The sequence below is a fragment of the Rousettus aegyptiacus genome, unplaced genomic scaffold (genome assembly GCF_014176215.1).
Source record: "Rousettus aegyptiacus isolate mRouAeg1 unplaced genomic scaffold, mRouAeg1.p scaffold_m13_p_8, whole genome shotgun sequence".
NCBI lineage: Eukaryota > Metazoa > Chordata > Mammalia > Chiroptera > Pteropodidae > Rousettus > Rousettus aegyptiacus.
Window position 1 is genome coordinate 90,050,049 of NW_023416311.1, and position 17,177 is coordinate 90,067,225.

General features: G+C 35.4%; 1 protein-coding gene across 6 annotated transcripts in view; it reads left to right on the forward strand.

Annotated features, from left to right (window-relative positions):
* Positions 1-7,156: 7,156 nt before the first annotated feature.
* The window catches only part of RICTOR (RPTOR independent companion of MTOR complex 2), a 102,573-nt gene continuing 92,552 nt past the window's right edge, over positions 7,157-17,177 (forward strand). For 3 of the 6 annotated variants that reach the window (XM_016147944.2, XM_016147945.2, XM_016147950.2), the window contains exons 1-2: positions 7,157-7,238; positions 7,409-7,456. In XM_016147944.2, the coding sequence (XP_016003430.1) occupies positions 7,190-7,238; positions 7,409-7,456 (97 nt within the window). In that variant the 5' untranslated portion in view covers positions 7,157-7,189. The other 3 variants (XM_016147947.2, XM_016147949.2, XM_016147946.2) reach the window with 3 other exon arrangements.

Here is a 17,177-nt window from a genome sequence, read left to right on the forward strand (position 1 = left end):
CTTCAATTTCATTAGTTTTTTTTTTTTTTTTTTTTTTTTTTTTAGAGTTCAATATGCTATCATCTGGTGAATTTTATTTCTAAAATTTCCACTTGATTCTTTTTTACAGTATACATTTTAGTCAGAGTCTCCTTCTGTTCACTTATTGTGTCCAACTTTTCTTTAAAATTTTTGACCATATTTATAAAATTCTGCTAAGTCCAATGTCTGTGTTATCTCTGGGTCTGTTTTCATTGACTATTTTCTCATGACGATGCATCACATTTTCCTGATTTTTCACATCTAATAATTCTTTTTTACATGCTGGACATTTAAATGCTGTGTTTGACAGTTCGATATTATTTATTATTTAATGAGTTTTGTGGATTTCCCCCCCATTCAGCTTAATCCTGTTGAGACTTGGTTTTAGGCTTTATTTGGATGTGTCTATAGTAGCCTTTATTTTAGGGCTAGTAGAGCTTTTTTTCTAAGTTATGACCTCTATGGGGTCTCCATGCAACACTTTCCCTAAATTATAGCCTTTTGTGTGTCTTAAGTGAATGCTCAGAGTGTTCACCAAAGCTTCTCTACTTGCTTGTTAGACCTCAAAGGTCTTTTAGGAATCTGCAACTTCTAGAATCTCCATTCAGTTCAGAGCCTCCAGGTACTGTTTTATGCTAGGTCTCACAGAGTCTCACCCTATGGTTATGCAGCTTAAAATTCAGCTAACTAATCAAGAGGATCCATGTACAGATTTCTGGAGCTCCTACTCTGTGCAGCTCCCTCCTCTCTGATATTATGCCCCTCGAATTTCAGTTGCCTCATTATCTCTGAACTTTAAGCTTTCTTTCCTTCATACAGTGAGACTGATGTTATCTGTTCAGTTTCCACAGTTTGTGTTGTCTTTAGAACCATGTCCCAGGTAAAAGCCAGAAAGAATGTGGAGTTCATCTTGTTTGTTTCTTTTATTTCAAGATCACAGTGCCACACTATCTATTGTCCAAAGCCTAAAAAACTGTTTTCAATATGTTTTGTCTAGATTAATAATTTTTTTATGTGGGAAAGTAAACCCAATTCTCATTCTTTATTACAAATAAAATCAGAAATTCTTCATTTAAAAAATTATTTCATATATAGCTCTTTACAATGTTTCCTATCATTAACATCTGGAGTCCATGGGATGTAACTCTACTTATTTTTATTTCTACTTATTATTACTTATAGTGACTTTTTTCTATGAGTTTGATGATCTTTGAACACACGCGCTTTTATTTGTTTCATTTTAATTTGTGAAGAGCCGAAGAGCTAATGTAGTGCATACTTTTCTCCGCAAAGAATTTGTAATTTCTACAAGTAGAAGCCAGGGGGCACTACCAACCTGGGTCCACTTTGGTTCACTTCTAGGTTTCTGGCCTTAATGCAGAAGTTTCATGTTTTGCTTTTGTACCTTGTGGTAGTGGCTTAGTCTTTAGATCTCAGGAGTGCAACTGGCATTTGTCCTCTATAAAGCTCTTCTTTTCCAGTTTCCATTTCCTTACTGTTCCTCTAATTTTAGTGCACTGTTCTGCTTTTATGTTTTTTGGTGGAAGAGTTTGGATGCTTTTGTTTTTGTTTCGAAGAAAAATTAAACTGTTGATATTTATTACATAGGTTAACAATGGAGCTGTCATTTGGTCACGAGGTTAAATTGGCATGAGTCATATAAGGTAGCCTAAGGAAAGATCGGGAGTTCTGCAATGCTCCCTCAAGAATTCTTTTCACTTGAGAGTACAGCTATATATCCTGTCCAGGTAAGTGGATTTAAGGAGTATATTTTAGAATAGCCTTCACAAAACGGATATATGGCTTGAAAAGAATCTGATCCTCTCCCTCCCCCCAAAAAACCTGTCTGTATGTAACATAAATAATGAAAGCACAAGATTTTAAAATATGAAAGATCAGTTACTTCTGTTCTTATTATTAGCACTTTATCTATATCATTTTTAAAAAGCAACAAATAATATAGCCAGATATCACAATGTCGGCCACATTTGTAAAAACTGAAATTAAGATGATGTAAAATATGAATTCATATACATTATCCTTTATTATTATTTAACTCTATTTGTATATTGTTCCTTGAGATGTTAGCTAATGATAATATAAAGCTATCTAATTAGCAAACCATCTAAAAATAAATATTCAGACTATGAAAGTAATTTTCTATATGTTTTTCAATGATGTTAGAAGTCATGCAGTATTGAATCCACTACTTTGCCAAAAGAGAGACTTCTTTTTAGTAAAAAACAAAAAGGTACATATCAGTAGGGAATGTGGTGGCATTTTCTGCTATAGTAAAAAGTGGGTGGAAAAAAATCAACAAAGAAAACAATTTGTTGACAAAACTAAAATGCAGTCACATTGGTCAACCAAGATGGAAACAAGAACAAAAAAACTAAAATTTGAATTAAAATATATTTGAACAGATAGGTATTATAGAAGATTTGCTGAACAGTTAAATGGAAGCATAGATGCTTCTACACTTGTGTTTGCTAAATTCTGTTCAGCAATGAAATATACAAATAATTACTTTTTCTGTGCCACCAAAGATGCACCAAAGAATGTATATTTTTATCAGTTAATATCTTCCTTAATAAAAAATAATGTTTTATGAAAAATCAAAGATGCAATTGCTATAGATAGAATATAAATATTAGGGATTTATAGAAGAATAGAGATAGTACCATATGTAATAATTTTACATAATAAAGACTTTAAAATACACTTTGAAACGGAAACAGAGTGACTATGGAAATCTTTTGTATCATGCCAATGTCTGATAGTTATTATTTAGTGGCAAAGTTTTTTCACCACTGGTGGCTTCCAGTAGCATGTTACTTGTTAGATATTTTTAAAAATATTGAATCTAATCTTTCCCTTCAAAGTAAATGTGAAAACAAAAACCAAGAAAGTTATTACTTATCAAAAGAAACTTGTGCTACAAAAAGAGCCTTTAGACAATATATTTAGAAACATTTCCACAATTGTGTGATTTTTTTTCTGCAAACAATTAAAAATATAAATATGTCATCTCTATAATGTTAACACACTAAAAAACTTGAACACAGTTTTAAAACCTCTTAAAATTCTTTAGATGGAGAATTTTAAAACGATTTATTAAAAATTTCTGAATGTATGCCTTCCAGTTGGCTATGAAAACAAATTGACATTAAGAAAGATAGACATTTATTAGCCAAATTATATTTTAAAAAAAAAACCTATTTATAACTGATAGATGGAATTGAAAAATGAGAGTTATGATTTAAAAATTGCAGCCAATAAGTAATTTTTCATTTTTAATTCATATTTCGTGAGGTTTCAGCTACTAAAGCTCAACATCCAAATAAACTTTCCTTAGAATTAGACTTTTGAATTGCTGTATGACAGAGTATTTAACAAAAAATTTTTTAAATGATAAAATACATTCAGCCCCATTGTTTTTATTTGTGTCAGTAACATAACACTAAAAATTACTTTTAACTATTTTTATTTCATCTTTTTTATGTTTTATTTAATAAAAAAGTAAATATACATGTATTGGAATGTGTAGACAATTTTTTTTAAATCATAAGATGCACAATCAATTTTGATAGGTCCATTACTTAACAAATTATTATAATCAAATATATATAATAGTGGGTTAGGCTCACCAACAAAATTTCTCAAAAATATTTTTCTTAAAACTATTTCAAAAGTAAAAATTTGTTTTAGATTAATTAAAATGAGAAACAGAAAGATAAAAATCACTTAAAATTCTACCAACCAGAGATAATCACTGTTGAAATTTTAATGCATACCCTTCCAGATTTTATTTTATGAATATATGTAACTTCTTTCACAAATATAGGCTTATTCTTCACTTAAAATTAAGCTCATAGAGGGCCTTTATACAGATTTTTAAAAAAATAAAATATAAAGGACAGCCTGTGACCGAGATTAAAATTTAATAGAAAAATACTGAAGGCTACTTCCTGCTGTGACCAGGTCTGAATCTTCATAATCAGTCCTGTATAGGATTACAACTTTTGTTGAATTTAGCCCATTGCCTGTCATTTTAATGACCTTTATGTAGATGTTAAACTTGTGGTTTTAACGAAGAGAAATTACCAGAAAAGAGGCTGACCAAGTGTGGCTTTGACTTGCTTTATCTTCACAAGGTCTGTATAATAAGACAAATAGATAAAGGGAACTAAAATTTTGGTAAGACTTTGTTTCTGTTTAACATTACCTCTGTATCTGAAACTGATAAAATTTGGTTTATAAACTAGAATTAGTTTGTAAATTAACTGTGTACAATAGGATAGGAAAAAGAACTCAGAGAGTGACCATCAATAGAGTCACTGTATCTTCAGGATCAAGCTGTTATCTCTTGGAGGTGTGGTCCTGAACCCAATCTCACATAACATTTTTTATCAATGACTAATTTCATGAGAAAAAAAAAAAACCCATTCATTTACACAACAAATGAAACCTAGTTAGTTGGGAAATGAAAACTAAGAAGAGGAAGTCACATTCTCAATGACTAAATTAGAATCGAAATGACCAGGAAAATTGGAGAAGTAGTAAGAAGTAAACAGAATGAATAAGACATAGGGTTGGCCTTAAAATAAACAAGGAAGAAAAACAAGTTTCAAAAAAAAGGAGTGACTAACAATTGGCAAATATAGAAAATAACTTAGAGATTTTAACAAATAAACTAAGATCAATAGTGCTATTGTTTAAAAAGCAAACACAACATTGTGAAATGTACTCCTTACTAAAATTTACCTAAACTTCCTTTTTGAGTATCATTTGTAAACAATATGTTCTTTTTACCAAAAATGCCATTTACCTTAAGAAAATATGTGGAGAGCACAGCCACTCAAGTGACTGCGAGAGTAACAGAGGAAAAACTAGTTTCATTGTAAGATTGGAGAAAGATGGTTTTTTTTCTTCTGGAAGAGATGAATAAATTGAATAATGATCTTTAAATAGAAACATAGTTATAAAGATGAAAGGCTATTGAATTCGGTCTCTCATGTACCCTAAGAAATTTAAAAAGGATGACTTGTTCTCAATTTTCACAAAGAATGAAAGAGAAAATGAAGTTAAATTGTATTAGGAAGTGATAAAAAAAATAGTATAAAAAGGGTTGGTTGAAAACTGGAACAATGATAAGAATCTGGTAGAATTTCTATTGATATATTTCTATGCTTCTAAAATGGTGAAATGTGGTGATACAAGGAGGGGTAAAATACAGAATTTTTAATGTCCTAGCAGACCTAGAGTTTTGTGATTTCTGCCTTAGGCTGTAGCTGGAATCATTTGTACCAAGACTTAAAAGCTACAAAAGAGGAAACAAGTTTGTTGTTATTAAAATTGGTACTGGTGATGTCAGGAGATATTTTTAAAAAGCACTTTAATTGTGTTACCTCCTTGAATCTATGTGCAATAGCAGCATCAGATATCTGATTGCAGACCTAGTAAGGAAAGGACTGCAATACACAGAGGATAGAATGCTTAGCAGTGCTCCTATTCTATTTTCTTGATGACACTACTCTATACTACTTTTTTCTTTCAAAAACTTATTTTACAGTTGACATATTAATTATAGGACATTTTAAAATTACAGCAAAAAAAAACAAGAACAAAAACTGTATATGTAATTCCACTACTGAGGGAAAAAAATCAGTTATCGTTTTGATGCATGTTTATCAGACTTTTTTCTATGTACAAAGATATGAAAATATCTTATAAAGTATACTTTTAACTTGATGTAATCTTAAATGTTTATAAAATGGGATTTTGTAATCTCTCAATTTAATACCATGAACATTATTTCCTATCAATATACTAGACCCACACTGTCATCTTTACTGGCTGCAATAAACCCTTTCCTTTGGTTATTTGTTTCCAATTTTTCACTATTATTTTAGTATCTCCAATATTGTTTTTTTTTTTTTTTTTTTTTTTTAAAGCCATAAGAGCTTTAGAACAAAGAAGGAATCCAGGCATTTACTTGACTGATTACATATTGAACATTTATTTGTGCTGGAAACTGCATTAACTGGAAGCTGGGAAAAGAAAAGTGGTTAAGGCAAGATCTCCACTGTCAATTTACTACCAGTCTCACGGAATAGAAAGACAAGAGTTGAGGAATAGAAGAAAACAAAACGCTCAAGCTCTCTTTAAAGAAAAAGTTGCTGGGTCAGGGGCCAGGTGTATATATATATTAACTAGCTAGAGCCGTTTCTAGTATTAAACTCCCTAGAGTTAACAAGTTTTGGGCTTATATATTAAAAATATTAACCCAAGACATTTATATTAGCCACTGTTCTAGCAGATACACAGGCAGAACACTCGGATACAGCCCTCAGCCGCCTCTCCTCGATTCCAGGCAGAGAAGAAACCCTTTCCCGGGGCCTCCAGGCGTCCGAGCACGCGCTTGCGCGCGGGGACAATCCCACCCACTGCCCGGGACGACCACCCTGCGCTCCAGCAAAACAAAACCTCCACTCGACCACTTCCAGTTGTAGTAGCCCCGAGGCTGGGTGTGACTGAGCATCAAATGCAAGGCTACTACTTCGTACGGTGGTCAGAGTTAGGGTGGAAAACAAACTTTGTTATGTGTTAACTTGGTTGGAGCAAAGGGACTCTATGAAGGGAATTGAGTAACGTTAAGGATGTGCGCAGCTTTGTGTTTTTAATAAAAATCCTTTCGATTGATGAATAAGAAATGGGGGTAGGAGTACTGTCTATCCTAGGGAATGAGAGCAAGCATGCAGGAGAATCATGAGGGATGGTTTCAGCAGGTGGTCAGCCGGCCTCCTCCCAGCTCGCCTCGGTTTTGACTACGGTTTCCGCGGCGGCCGGAGGGGAAGCATTCTCCACGCCGTAAACTCGCATCAATGGGATTCCCCTCGTGGGAAATGCCCCCTTCCCACAGACGTGCCCTTAGAGGGCCGGGCGCATGCACCCTCCGGCTCCGGACGCAGGAAGCGTGAACCCTGAGCTCCATTGAGACCCTGGGTCAGCACAGCACCGTCCCGGCGCCCGCGGCGGAGACACAGCCACCCGCCGCCGCAGAAGGGCGGGGGAGATGCCGCGGGGGGCGGGCGCGGCGCGCGGGGAGGGGAAGGGGTTCTCGCGCGATTGGGCGAGGTTTCCGGTGTTGTGACTGAAACCCGTCAATATGGCGGCGATCGGCCGCGGCCGCTCGCTGAAGAACCTCCGAATACGAGGTAAGCTCGCTGCAGCCCTCACTCCAGCCGCCCGGCGCCCGCCACCCCTGGCACTTGGCTTCCCCTGGCCCTAGACGGGAAGAGCAAGCCGGGGCTCTGGCTGGAGCCAGGGCTGCCGCCACTGGCCTGCCCTCGAATCCTAATTGGGGCTATGTGTCTGTTTCGCGCAGGGCGGAATGACAGCGGCGAAGAGAACGTCCCGCTGGATCTGACCCGAGGTAACACGGGGTGCCGCGGGCCCCGGCGAGGGCGCGCTGCTGGGGAGGAGCCGGGTCTGGAGGCCGGGGACAGGGGCGGGCCGTGCACGGGACCGGCGGGGGTGCGGGAACCAGAGCCCGGGGCCGCCTCTCCGGACCCATCCCCCTTCCCAGTGCCTCCTTCCCTCTCCCCTAGCTCTTCTCTGGGCCTCTGGGTGCTCTGGGTGCCAGGGAGCATCGCGCGGGACTCGGAGCAGCCGGCGACCCGCTGGGTTCCTTGAACCATCGAGAACGCGTTTTACTCCTATCCCGGAGCTTGTGCAGCAGAATCCTGGGGGTGGCCAGAGGGAGGTAGAGGCTGTTATTTAGGTTGCTGGAGGATGTCTGAGGGAAGAGCGACCACATCCTGCCCTCCCCGTCCCCCAGAGCAGAAGCCGGACCTGCTCAGTTCTTGCTGACTGCGTGACTGTTTTCTCTGCCCACCGCCCTGGGATACCCGTAGCATCGATAACTCAGTAGTGAAACCTAGAGCGGGTGATTTCTGCTTAATGTCTGATTTATTCTGTATTTCCCTCTTGTTTTCCTTTTCCCGGGCGGCTGGGACTGTAGTTGGCAAAGACCGCCCCCTCACCCTCGCTGCAGGTTCATTGTTTACCTTCTGCAGTGGGTATGGGTTTGTTTACACCTTCAGAACTGGGTAAACCCCGGTTTTATTTTTAAAGACCTAATCCGGCTACTGGCCAGTATGTCTTTTATCAGTCACCGTACTGGAGTTTATAAGACAATATTTTGTTGACGATTTAGTAGTCATGTACAAGGCTTTTCTTTTTCTCTATCACGATGAACAGGATTTGGTCTGCTGATTCCGAAGAAGTCCTATTTCACACCAGCCTTAGCTTAGAGTGTAACCTGGTTCAGCCGTACAGAATCAGTTTCCTTGTTGAGATCTGAAAAACACATTAGGAAGTTTTTTCGTTTTTGTTTTTTTAAAGTGGTTGTAAACATTCTATATAAAATTAAAAAAAAACAGTTTTTAACCTATATGTACTTGACATATTGACTGTTGACCTAGAGTATAAGACCCTGGCTAATTGTTGAGGCTCATCTCTATTTAAAGCGTAGTGTGTTCTCTAATTTGTTTTATTTTGTATATCATAATGTAAAATTACTGTTTTATAAACTACAAGTGTAGTTTTCATTTAGTTACCGGAGAACATTTTTGTAACAATATTTTATTCTGAAAGTTTAGGGACTTAGTTTTGGGTGAACTAGATCCTTTCACAGGCAGAAGAGTTTCTAAAATAAAAGGCCTAAGTAATATAAATAACAACTAATTAGATCACCAATACACTAAATTGGAACTTTTTTTTTTGTAGCAGATAAGTTTTAATTATTAGTGTAGAAAGGTGTAAAGCATTTGACTTGTGTAGTAATTTGGAAACTTGACTATATATAACACATATGAAAAATGTACATAAAACGTGGGAAAGATTGCCTAGTAAATTTCATAACAAAATTAACTAAATTCCCACAGGGCTCAAAATTAGCATTCGAGTTCTGTAATAGATGTAATTTATTAGTGATTTAACTTGTATGTGAGAATATATGTTTTAGGTGCAGGTGAAAAGAGCATTTATTAGATAGATCTTGACTCCAATTTCTGCATTAAAGACCTGCTCGGTTGTGGTGCTAGACATAAGTTTCCTTTGTGCTCTAAATTGTATTTCCTGAGTTCCTATGAGTAGTGGTTTCTTTGCTTGGTTTCAAAATTTGGGGTTGTAAAAGAGCCACGTACAGTACAAATTTGATTTGAGACCTTCGGTTTATAGAAATTTTACTCAAGTACACAAATAATTCTGTATGTTTACTATTTAAATTGCCTTATTCCCTGAGCATTTAGTAAACATTTCTATAGGCATTTCTAGATAATACAAGTGCAGAAAATGCTATTTTTGCTTGTTCTGATAAAATGTATTTCACTTTGGAATGAAATAATACACAGCCAATTGAAACCGATTGCAAAAGCAATATAAAACTAAGAGAGAGGTTATATGAGAACTGTATTCCTACATGCAAAGGAAGTTTAGAAATAAAAGTAATTTGAGTTAGATTCATTATATAGTAATGCTATTGTTTAAGAAATCGCTATTCTGACAAGCATTTCATTGTTAAAAGGAGGTTTGTGGATCTAACATGAAGAAAGTTCATGAGGAATTAAACTTTATTAATAATTTGAGAACTGTGGGGCAGTCTGCGTTGCAGCTGAGGGCCAGCTGTTTGTGGATTGGATTACAGTGTGCTTTAGATAAAAGTTTAGGTAACCAAAAACAATATATTTTTTTGAGAATTTTTATATAAATTTATTTGAGCCAAACTGACAGTATATACCAGGGAGCAGGATCTCAAATGCTCCCAATGATACATTGTCTAAATGGTAAGGCAATGTTTGCTCTCATTCTAATTTTTTTATGTAACTTTTGAGCAATTTGTTGTGTAGCTGTCTAACAAAGTTCATTATAAAATAGAGGTCATGGCTGTTGTAATTTCTTTAGGAAAAGACAGCAGACTGTAAAGTCAAATAGTTCTGGGTTGTAATCTCAGCTGTGATACTTAATAGTTAGGTGATTTGGGGCAAGTTATTTGACCTTGCTTTAACTCTTGGTTTCTTCATCTCAAGAAAAAAGGAAAAGAAAAAAGAAAAGAGATAACTTCAAAGGGTTATTAAGAATGTGAGAAGTAATTGAGCTAGTGCTTAATTAAAGTACTCAGCATAGGACCTGATACTTTGTGAGTGATGTTAACTAAATGCTAGTTGCCTTCCTACACTATGAAATCAAAATTATATCACATTTAAAATGTTTCAAATGATTGTTTTGAATACTATACATTCGTTAAAGAGAATTATGGTATTGCAGTCTTCACTTTTTTGAAACATACTATTAAATTTGATATAGTCTTTCTGAATAGAGTTCTTGAATATAACAACTGTAAACAAGTAATGTGAGATTAGTAGTAACTTACGTTTAAATGAAGAGCAATTTATTAATGAATTTAAGATAAAATGTGGTATTTTATTTTATAGAACTTTAAAATTTTTCTCCCTGACTCCAGAAAGTTTCCTAGTAATAATAATTTGGCTTGCCTTGCAAGCTTCTTGAGGCCCAGGCAAGTTTTAAGGTTCTTTGGTTTTGGTACTGGTGTTAGTGCTGTGGTTCATATATAATCCGCTTCTATTAAAAGTTGTTGATGGATTAATTATAATCTAGTTTAGGAACTTTATTGTATTAGATCTTATAGTCAATTTATTGGTAATTGTTGCTTTCAATTTTGTTCAGATAACTACTCTATTTAATTGGTGAAAGTCCCTGATTTTTGCTGTTGATGTCATTAAATACTCTCTCTGTTTTGCATGCCAAAATCTATTTTGAAACCCAAATGCTTCCCTCAGTCACTTCAACTGCAAGGATAGTCTATTTTTTATCAGTCCAGTTGTGCATCTCTTCCTGGTACTGAATAACTTGAAAAGACACAGTATTTTTCTGTGTAAGCCTTTCCTAGTATAATTTAATTATTGTGTTAAAAGTGAATTCTGAAGAAATGGACACGTTTATATTCAAATATAGCTAATAGAATATAATTTACTTAAAAGTGTTGAGTTAATATGTTTTTAATTATCCAACCCTTTTACTTTTTCATTAGTAAGAATAAAAAAATTGACTGTCTTAGTTGATATGTAATACTTAGTAAAGTAGGAAGGTTTTTTGAATGACAGTTTGAACACTGTTTTCTGATTTCTTCTAGTTAGGAGATTATACATGTTGTTTAATTGTTCACTTCAGTTAGACAAAACAAACATTACCTGAATGCCTGGGATATACTAGATGCCGAGTTAAGTGCTGGAAGAATAAAGTTGAGGAAGACGTTACTTTCTTTTTAGGGGTTCACTGGAACAGACATAAATAAATGATTTTGATTGCAATATGGAATAATAAATTAAATAATTACGGTGTACAAGGAACAGAAGTAGTCCCAAGGAGAGAACGATTAACTGGCTGGTGGGCAGAGAATCAGAGGAGGGTTCACAGAGGGGTTGACCTCTCATAAGACTAGTCATGGATATAGTGGAAGGAAATACGGGCTCTCAGTGTACCACGCTTTGGGAAAGGTAGTCGGTAGGAAGAGGAGCTGCTTAAGAGGCCACTGATAAGGTAAGAGATAATAGGGGACTAGGCCAAGGTGTTGGGGGCATAAATGCAGTTGAAAATGTATTGGGATGGAAGAATCCCCTAGTTCTTCAGTTTCCAGACTGACTTTGGAATCCTCCTACTCTGTGCAGAAAACTTCTCCTTTTTTATTAAGAAGCTGTCTAAAGTGAATTCCTTTGTCTTTCCCCCTTAAGACTTCACTCATACTTACCTTCTGCTTCCCTGAGTCAGAGGTTAAGTATCTCTGTTCCTTTCAAAGGCTAACCTGGAAAGAAATTTTATGCCCCTAATACCATTTCCTCTGAGATTCTTTGTAGAGTTAATATCTCTTGCTTCTTCAAGTCTTCCTTCCTGTTGGCTTAATTTTCTCTTATTCAGCAACATTTGTTATATCCTTGATAGATAGGTACTATCCTAGGCCTGGGATAATGGTTGGAGATGTGGAAAGATAAAGACCAAGATTACAAAACAGTTATTTTTCTATAGGCTGTATAGGCAGAATAGTTCATCCTCACTCCACAACTTTCTTCCTTAACGACCGTAGTCTTGCCAGCACAATTCTTCCCCATACTAAAAATAGTTTCTTAAAGGATGCTAGTAACTTCATACAAAATTCTTTGGCATTTTTAAGTCCATAATTCTATTATTGGTAGTACTGTATTGTTTTGTTCTAGGCACTGGAATGTATTATCTCACTTAAACTTCAACAGCTCTTTGAGGTCCTCTTATTATCCCTGTTTTAAAGTTGAGGATATACTAAAGGATTGAACTCAGAAGGTAAGTATTTCAAACAGGGTCATAGGGCTAGTGTGTGAATAACTGCCGATAATGTACTGTAGCCACTTAGCTAGTGCTATTGCAACTCTTTCCTCACTTGACTTTTGTGAAATAGTCTCCTGGTTCTTTTCCTACCTCTCATGCTGCTTGCTGCTTCTCTCTTTTACTGGCTGGTCTTCCATCACCTTAAGCAAGTGAACCCTAAGGTTCTGTCCTTGCTCTTCTTTTCTTCTCTACTACTTAACTACTGGTGCTCCCTCCCTAGGCAGCCTTTTCACGCATGGCTTCAAAACTTTGAATTGATAGGGTTATGATAATTACATTTTTATTCAGACTTTCTTCTAAGCTTGCAAAACATATTAGCATCTATGTCTGGTGATCATCTTAAAGTCGTGATGTGTAATATGTTGCACCCCGTAGCATACCTACTTCTTACTTTCCAGGTACCACCACCATCCTCTGTTATTCAAGCTAGGGACCTACTGCTCATCCTCTTTGTTTAGTTGTCAAGTTCCTCCAATTGACCTCTGAAATATCTGCTGAATCCAATTTTTTCTTCTTTTCCCATTTTTTTTTTTTGTCTAGTTCACGTCTTCATTATCTCATTTGGATGCTAATAAAAACTTTTACCTGTTTTCAGTACCTCTCCTGTATGATCACCAAGATTATTTCCTCGGACTATAGATCTGATCTTGTCATTTCCTTAAAAAAAAAAACCCAAAACAAAAACAAAATCAAAAACAAAAACAGCACACACACAAACTTAGAGTTTATAGGCTCTTTTTTGCTCACTGAATTAAGTCTAAATTCGTTAGCCTGGCATCGAAGGCCTTTTATGATTTATTTCAAAATTTTCTCCTCTACTGTCTTTACTCTTCTCAATCTATTTGCTTCTTTGCATAGTTCACTTATGTGACACACTCCCTCCCTTTATATACAGTGCTTCTCAAAGAGATTGGGGAGAGTTTGCTAGCACCAACCTGTCCTTTCCTGCATTATGCCCCTGGTTGAAAATCCTTGCTTTAGTCAAAGGTAACTGTCATTCCTTGCATACGGTATGCAGTTTCTATTAACTTGATTTTGCATAGTTTCTTTCCTGTGCTTAGAATTTCATTTGCAGCACTGTTTATTTGAAATCCTACTTTAAGGTCTAGGTTACATGGCATTTCTGATAATTGTTCCTGATCATCCCAGTGAGAATTCATTGCTTCCTCCTTTACTTTTCCACATCTCTATTCCTATCTAAATATCAGTTATCATTTATTTAAATTCTTTGTCTAGCTCTTTTTTCCTCACTGGATCTTAAGGTTCTTCCCAAGTATCTATCATATAGTAATAACTGAAGTGGAGATGGGAGAATGGGATAGTATAGTACTGTATTAAGGAGAGCAGAAGTAAAAGAACATTTTCAGTTTGTAATCCTGAGGGACAGTGAAATTGAGAAATGGAGAAATCGCTTTGGAAAGGATGATAATCAGTCAGTTTTGCACTTTGCACTTAAGTCAGTTGACTGTCAGAGATGTGTAAGAGGTAGGAAATACTAGAATGGAAGTTTTAGTAGTTCTAAACTTGTGATCTGACTGTTCTCTGTGTAAGGCATTGAGAGAGGGAAGAATGTAAATGGAGAAATGGCTGAAGATTTGTGTTAGAGGATAAACTGATCAGAGTGAATGTCATATAGTGGAATCAATACAAAGAGAAGAAAATTAGCAAGATTATGATCTCTGATGCCAAGAGGAGAATTTTGAGTTGAAGGGACTGTGAAACTACTTAGCATTTAAGTTGGGGTCCGGATAACTGAGTTCTCTTCTTTCTTAATCTGAGGATGATTTGGGGTTGCTATTTAACCTGTCTGGGTTTCAGTTTCCTAATCTAAAATGCATACTACTTTACATTTGTAGCACTTTCACTTTCTGTCTTTGTGATTCTCAGATATTACCTCGTTTCTGGGATATTGAAAGGTTAAAGAGAAAGCATTTATAGCCCTATTAAATCACTGTGAGAAGTATTCCTATAAACAGTAATGAATACATGTAGGAGTTGATGGTATTTCATAGCACTTTAAATGTAAATTATAGTCAACTCTCAATTTCCTTTTAAGTGATCATCTGCAGTGACTTGCTGCCTCCTCCCCTCCCAGGTCTCAGGCTACTGAAAATAGGGCTGTGAAAAGCACAGTGGGGTGAGTGAATGGTTTGCATGCCTGTGTATCTGTAGTTCTGTCATCAAGCTAAATACAGTCCACTCTCAGTTACCTGTACTTAATAGAAAGGTGAATAATAGTGGAAGAGTGCTACATATATAATCTAAATGGCATTATTTATATGCACCTTGGGAAAATTTTATATTCTTTCTTTCTTTACAGTGAATCGATATATTTTTTCTTGTATTTGAATTATTAGCATCAATTTTAACTCCTAAGCAATACTATGAAATAGTGGAAATAAACAGGCTGAAATATTTATTAGGTAATCCACATGTGAATAATTGAGAGTTGACTGTGCTTTTTGGATCATCCATTGTTTTGTATTATTTGTGCTTTCTTTTTTTTTTTTTTTTTGTTAGTATGGCCCAGTTAAAGATGAATAGCTACTTTTAAAATTATATCTCTATGATTAATGTACTTACAAATTATACAAATACCAAACTAAACTGAAAGTAATTATATAAAACTAGCTAAATAAAACATTCACATGTCCAAAGTAATAGAGGTTGAAAGAGAATCTAAACCTAAGTACATTCTTAAAATTTTTCTTACGAAGTCATATAGCCAAACAGATTATATAAACTGAACAATGTGCATGATAATGATGACTTTTACATGAAATACAGTAAAATTGAGGATGTACTGAGGCATCAGATATATCCTGTTTAAGGAGTCAGTTGAGTGTGGTAAGAAATATAGAAAAGAGTTTTAACCTTAATTACCAAGATTTTAAAGAATCTGGTTTCTTCCATTATTTTACCATTTTTTTACCCTCGATGTGTTTAAGAATTTGGATTTGTAGTGGTTTGTTAATGCCATTCAGCATATTTTTGATGACTGTTTTATATAATCAGGTTAGTAAATGTTATTATAAATCAGGAAGACAGTTCTTGGCTTTGAAGAGTTTATATTATAGTTGGAATATACTTTTATCAGGGCATAGTAGAAGACTAGTATTTGAAGCACCTGCCCATTTTCTTTATAAAGGAATCAAAAGCTGGAGGAATTCAGAAAAAAATGGAAGATATGTAAGGAATGACCTAGAGGGAAGACCTCATGGAAGTGTTGACACCTGTCAGAACTTTGCATAAGAGGTAGCATTTGACTGATTAGAGCTCTGAGCAGTGTTTTAAAAAATCATTACTTAATTTTGTGAACTAACATATTCCTGGTGTATTATTCAGTATTTGAAGAAAATGTTGAGAAAAAGTTGGTGCTGAGCTCTTTATATAAACCTCCTAACTACTGATGATTGATTGTTTCAAACTAGGGTTCTTCTGACCTTTGAAGGCAGTGCTGGACTTGACAGATTTTAGGCATGTTGTGAAGTAATTGTATGCTTGTGATTATGAGTACATAAATGCTTGGCTGCACTCCAAACCCAAGCATATTTTTTTCTTCCATCATTTTGTAGTATGTGTATCCCCTTCCCTTCATTAATACTGCATGTTCAAAGGGTTCTGTTAAATTTGTTGTCAAAGTTACTTCTAGGTGTGTGCAGTTTGGAAATAGGGACTATAAATGGGATCGGTAGTATTTTTGTTACTTTTACTCTAAAATGACCATATATTTTTTTTATCTCAAAAACATGTGACCTGACAGTGATATAGAACATTTGAAATTAAGATTACTCTGAAAAACATGGAATGTTTTATTGCCAAATCTAGACACCCTACCCAGGCCTCTAGTTTAAGTAAAGAATAAACAGTGTTTGGGAAAATTATTGGTGTAATAAAACATTAAAATGAGAGTTGAATTGCTACTTGAAGGGATTTTGGTAATCTTGTTCACACTCCAGTGTAATTTCATGTGTTTCTTATAATGAATAAAGAATGAAGAGACAGAGAAATTGTAAACAAAGAAGATTGCCAAGTAATTTACTTGTAGTGATGAAGAAGGAACAGACTGATGAAAGCATATAACTGTTTTTAGATGTGTGCACATATACATTTTTATTGGTAGTTTCATACTTGAGAAATCACATCTTAAAATAGTACTGCTAATTATTTCCATGCTTAATGTTCACCCCTCATATACTAAAACTTTTAATTGCCCTGTTTTTTTCCTACTCATAATTCTGTATAATACACTCCCTAACCTTCACCACACTACCATTACCACGAGCCCTCCCCCACAAGAGAAAAAAAAAGAAAGAGAAAAACTGAGAGGAATAGAGTTGCAGAAAGAGTAAGAAGACTCCAGTGGTTGGAGGTAGGTGAGCTGTGAACTCTCACATTTAGCTATATGGCAATTTGTGTGTGTGTAACCAGGTAGCAAGTGGAATATTGTGGAGTGTTTTATTTAACACGTGTTATAAATAAGTTTTTAACCATATCTTTCACGTATGATATTAGCATAAAATCATGATATTGGAATATTTGAATACAAATAGCTATTTCCTACTTTGTTTAGAATGACTTGTGGGTTTATTGGATTGTAAGTTCTAGTATTATTTTTGAATGGCATAACTTGTTACAAAGCAGGTCGGATTAATTTTTATGTCATAAGATTTCATGTGTCATATAAGAATTTTTAATGTAAGATTTTATAACTT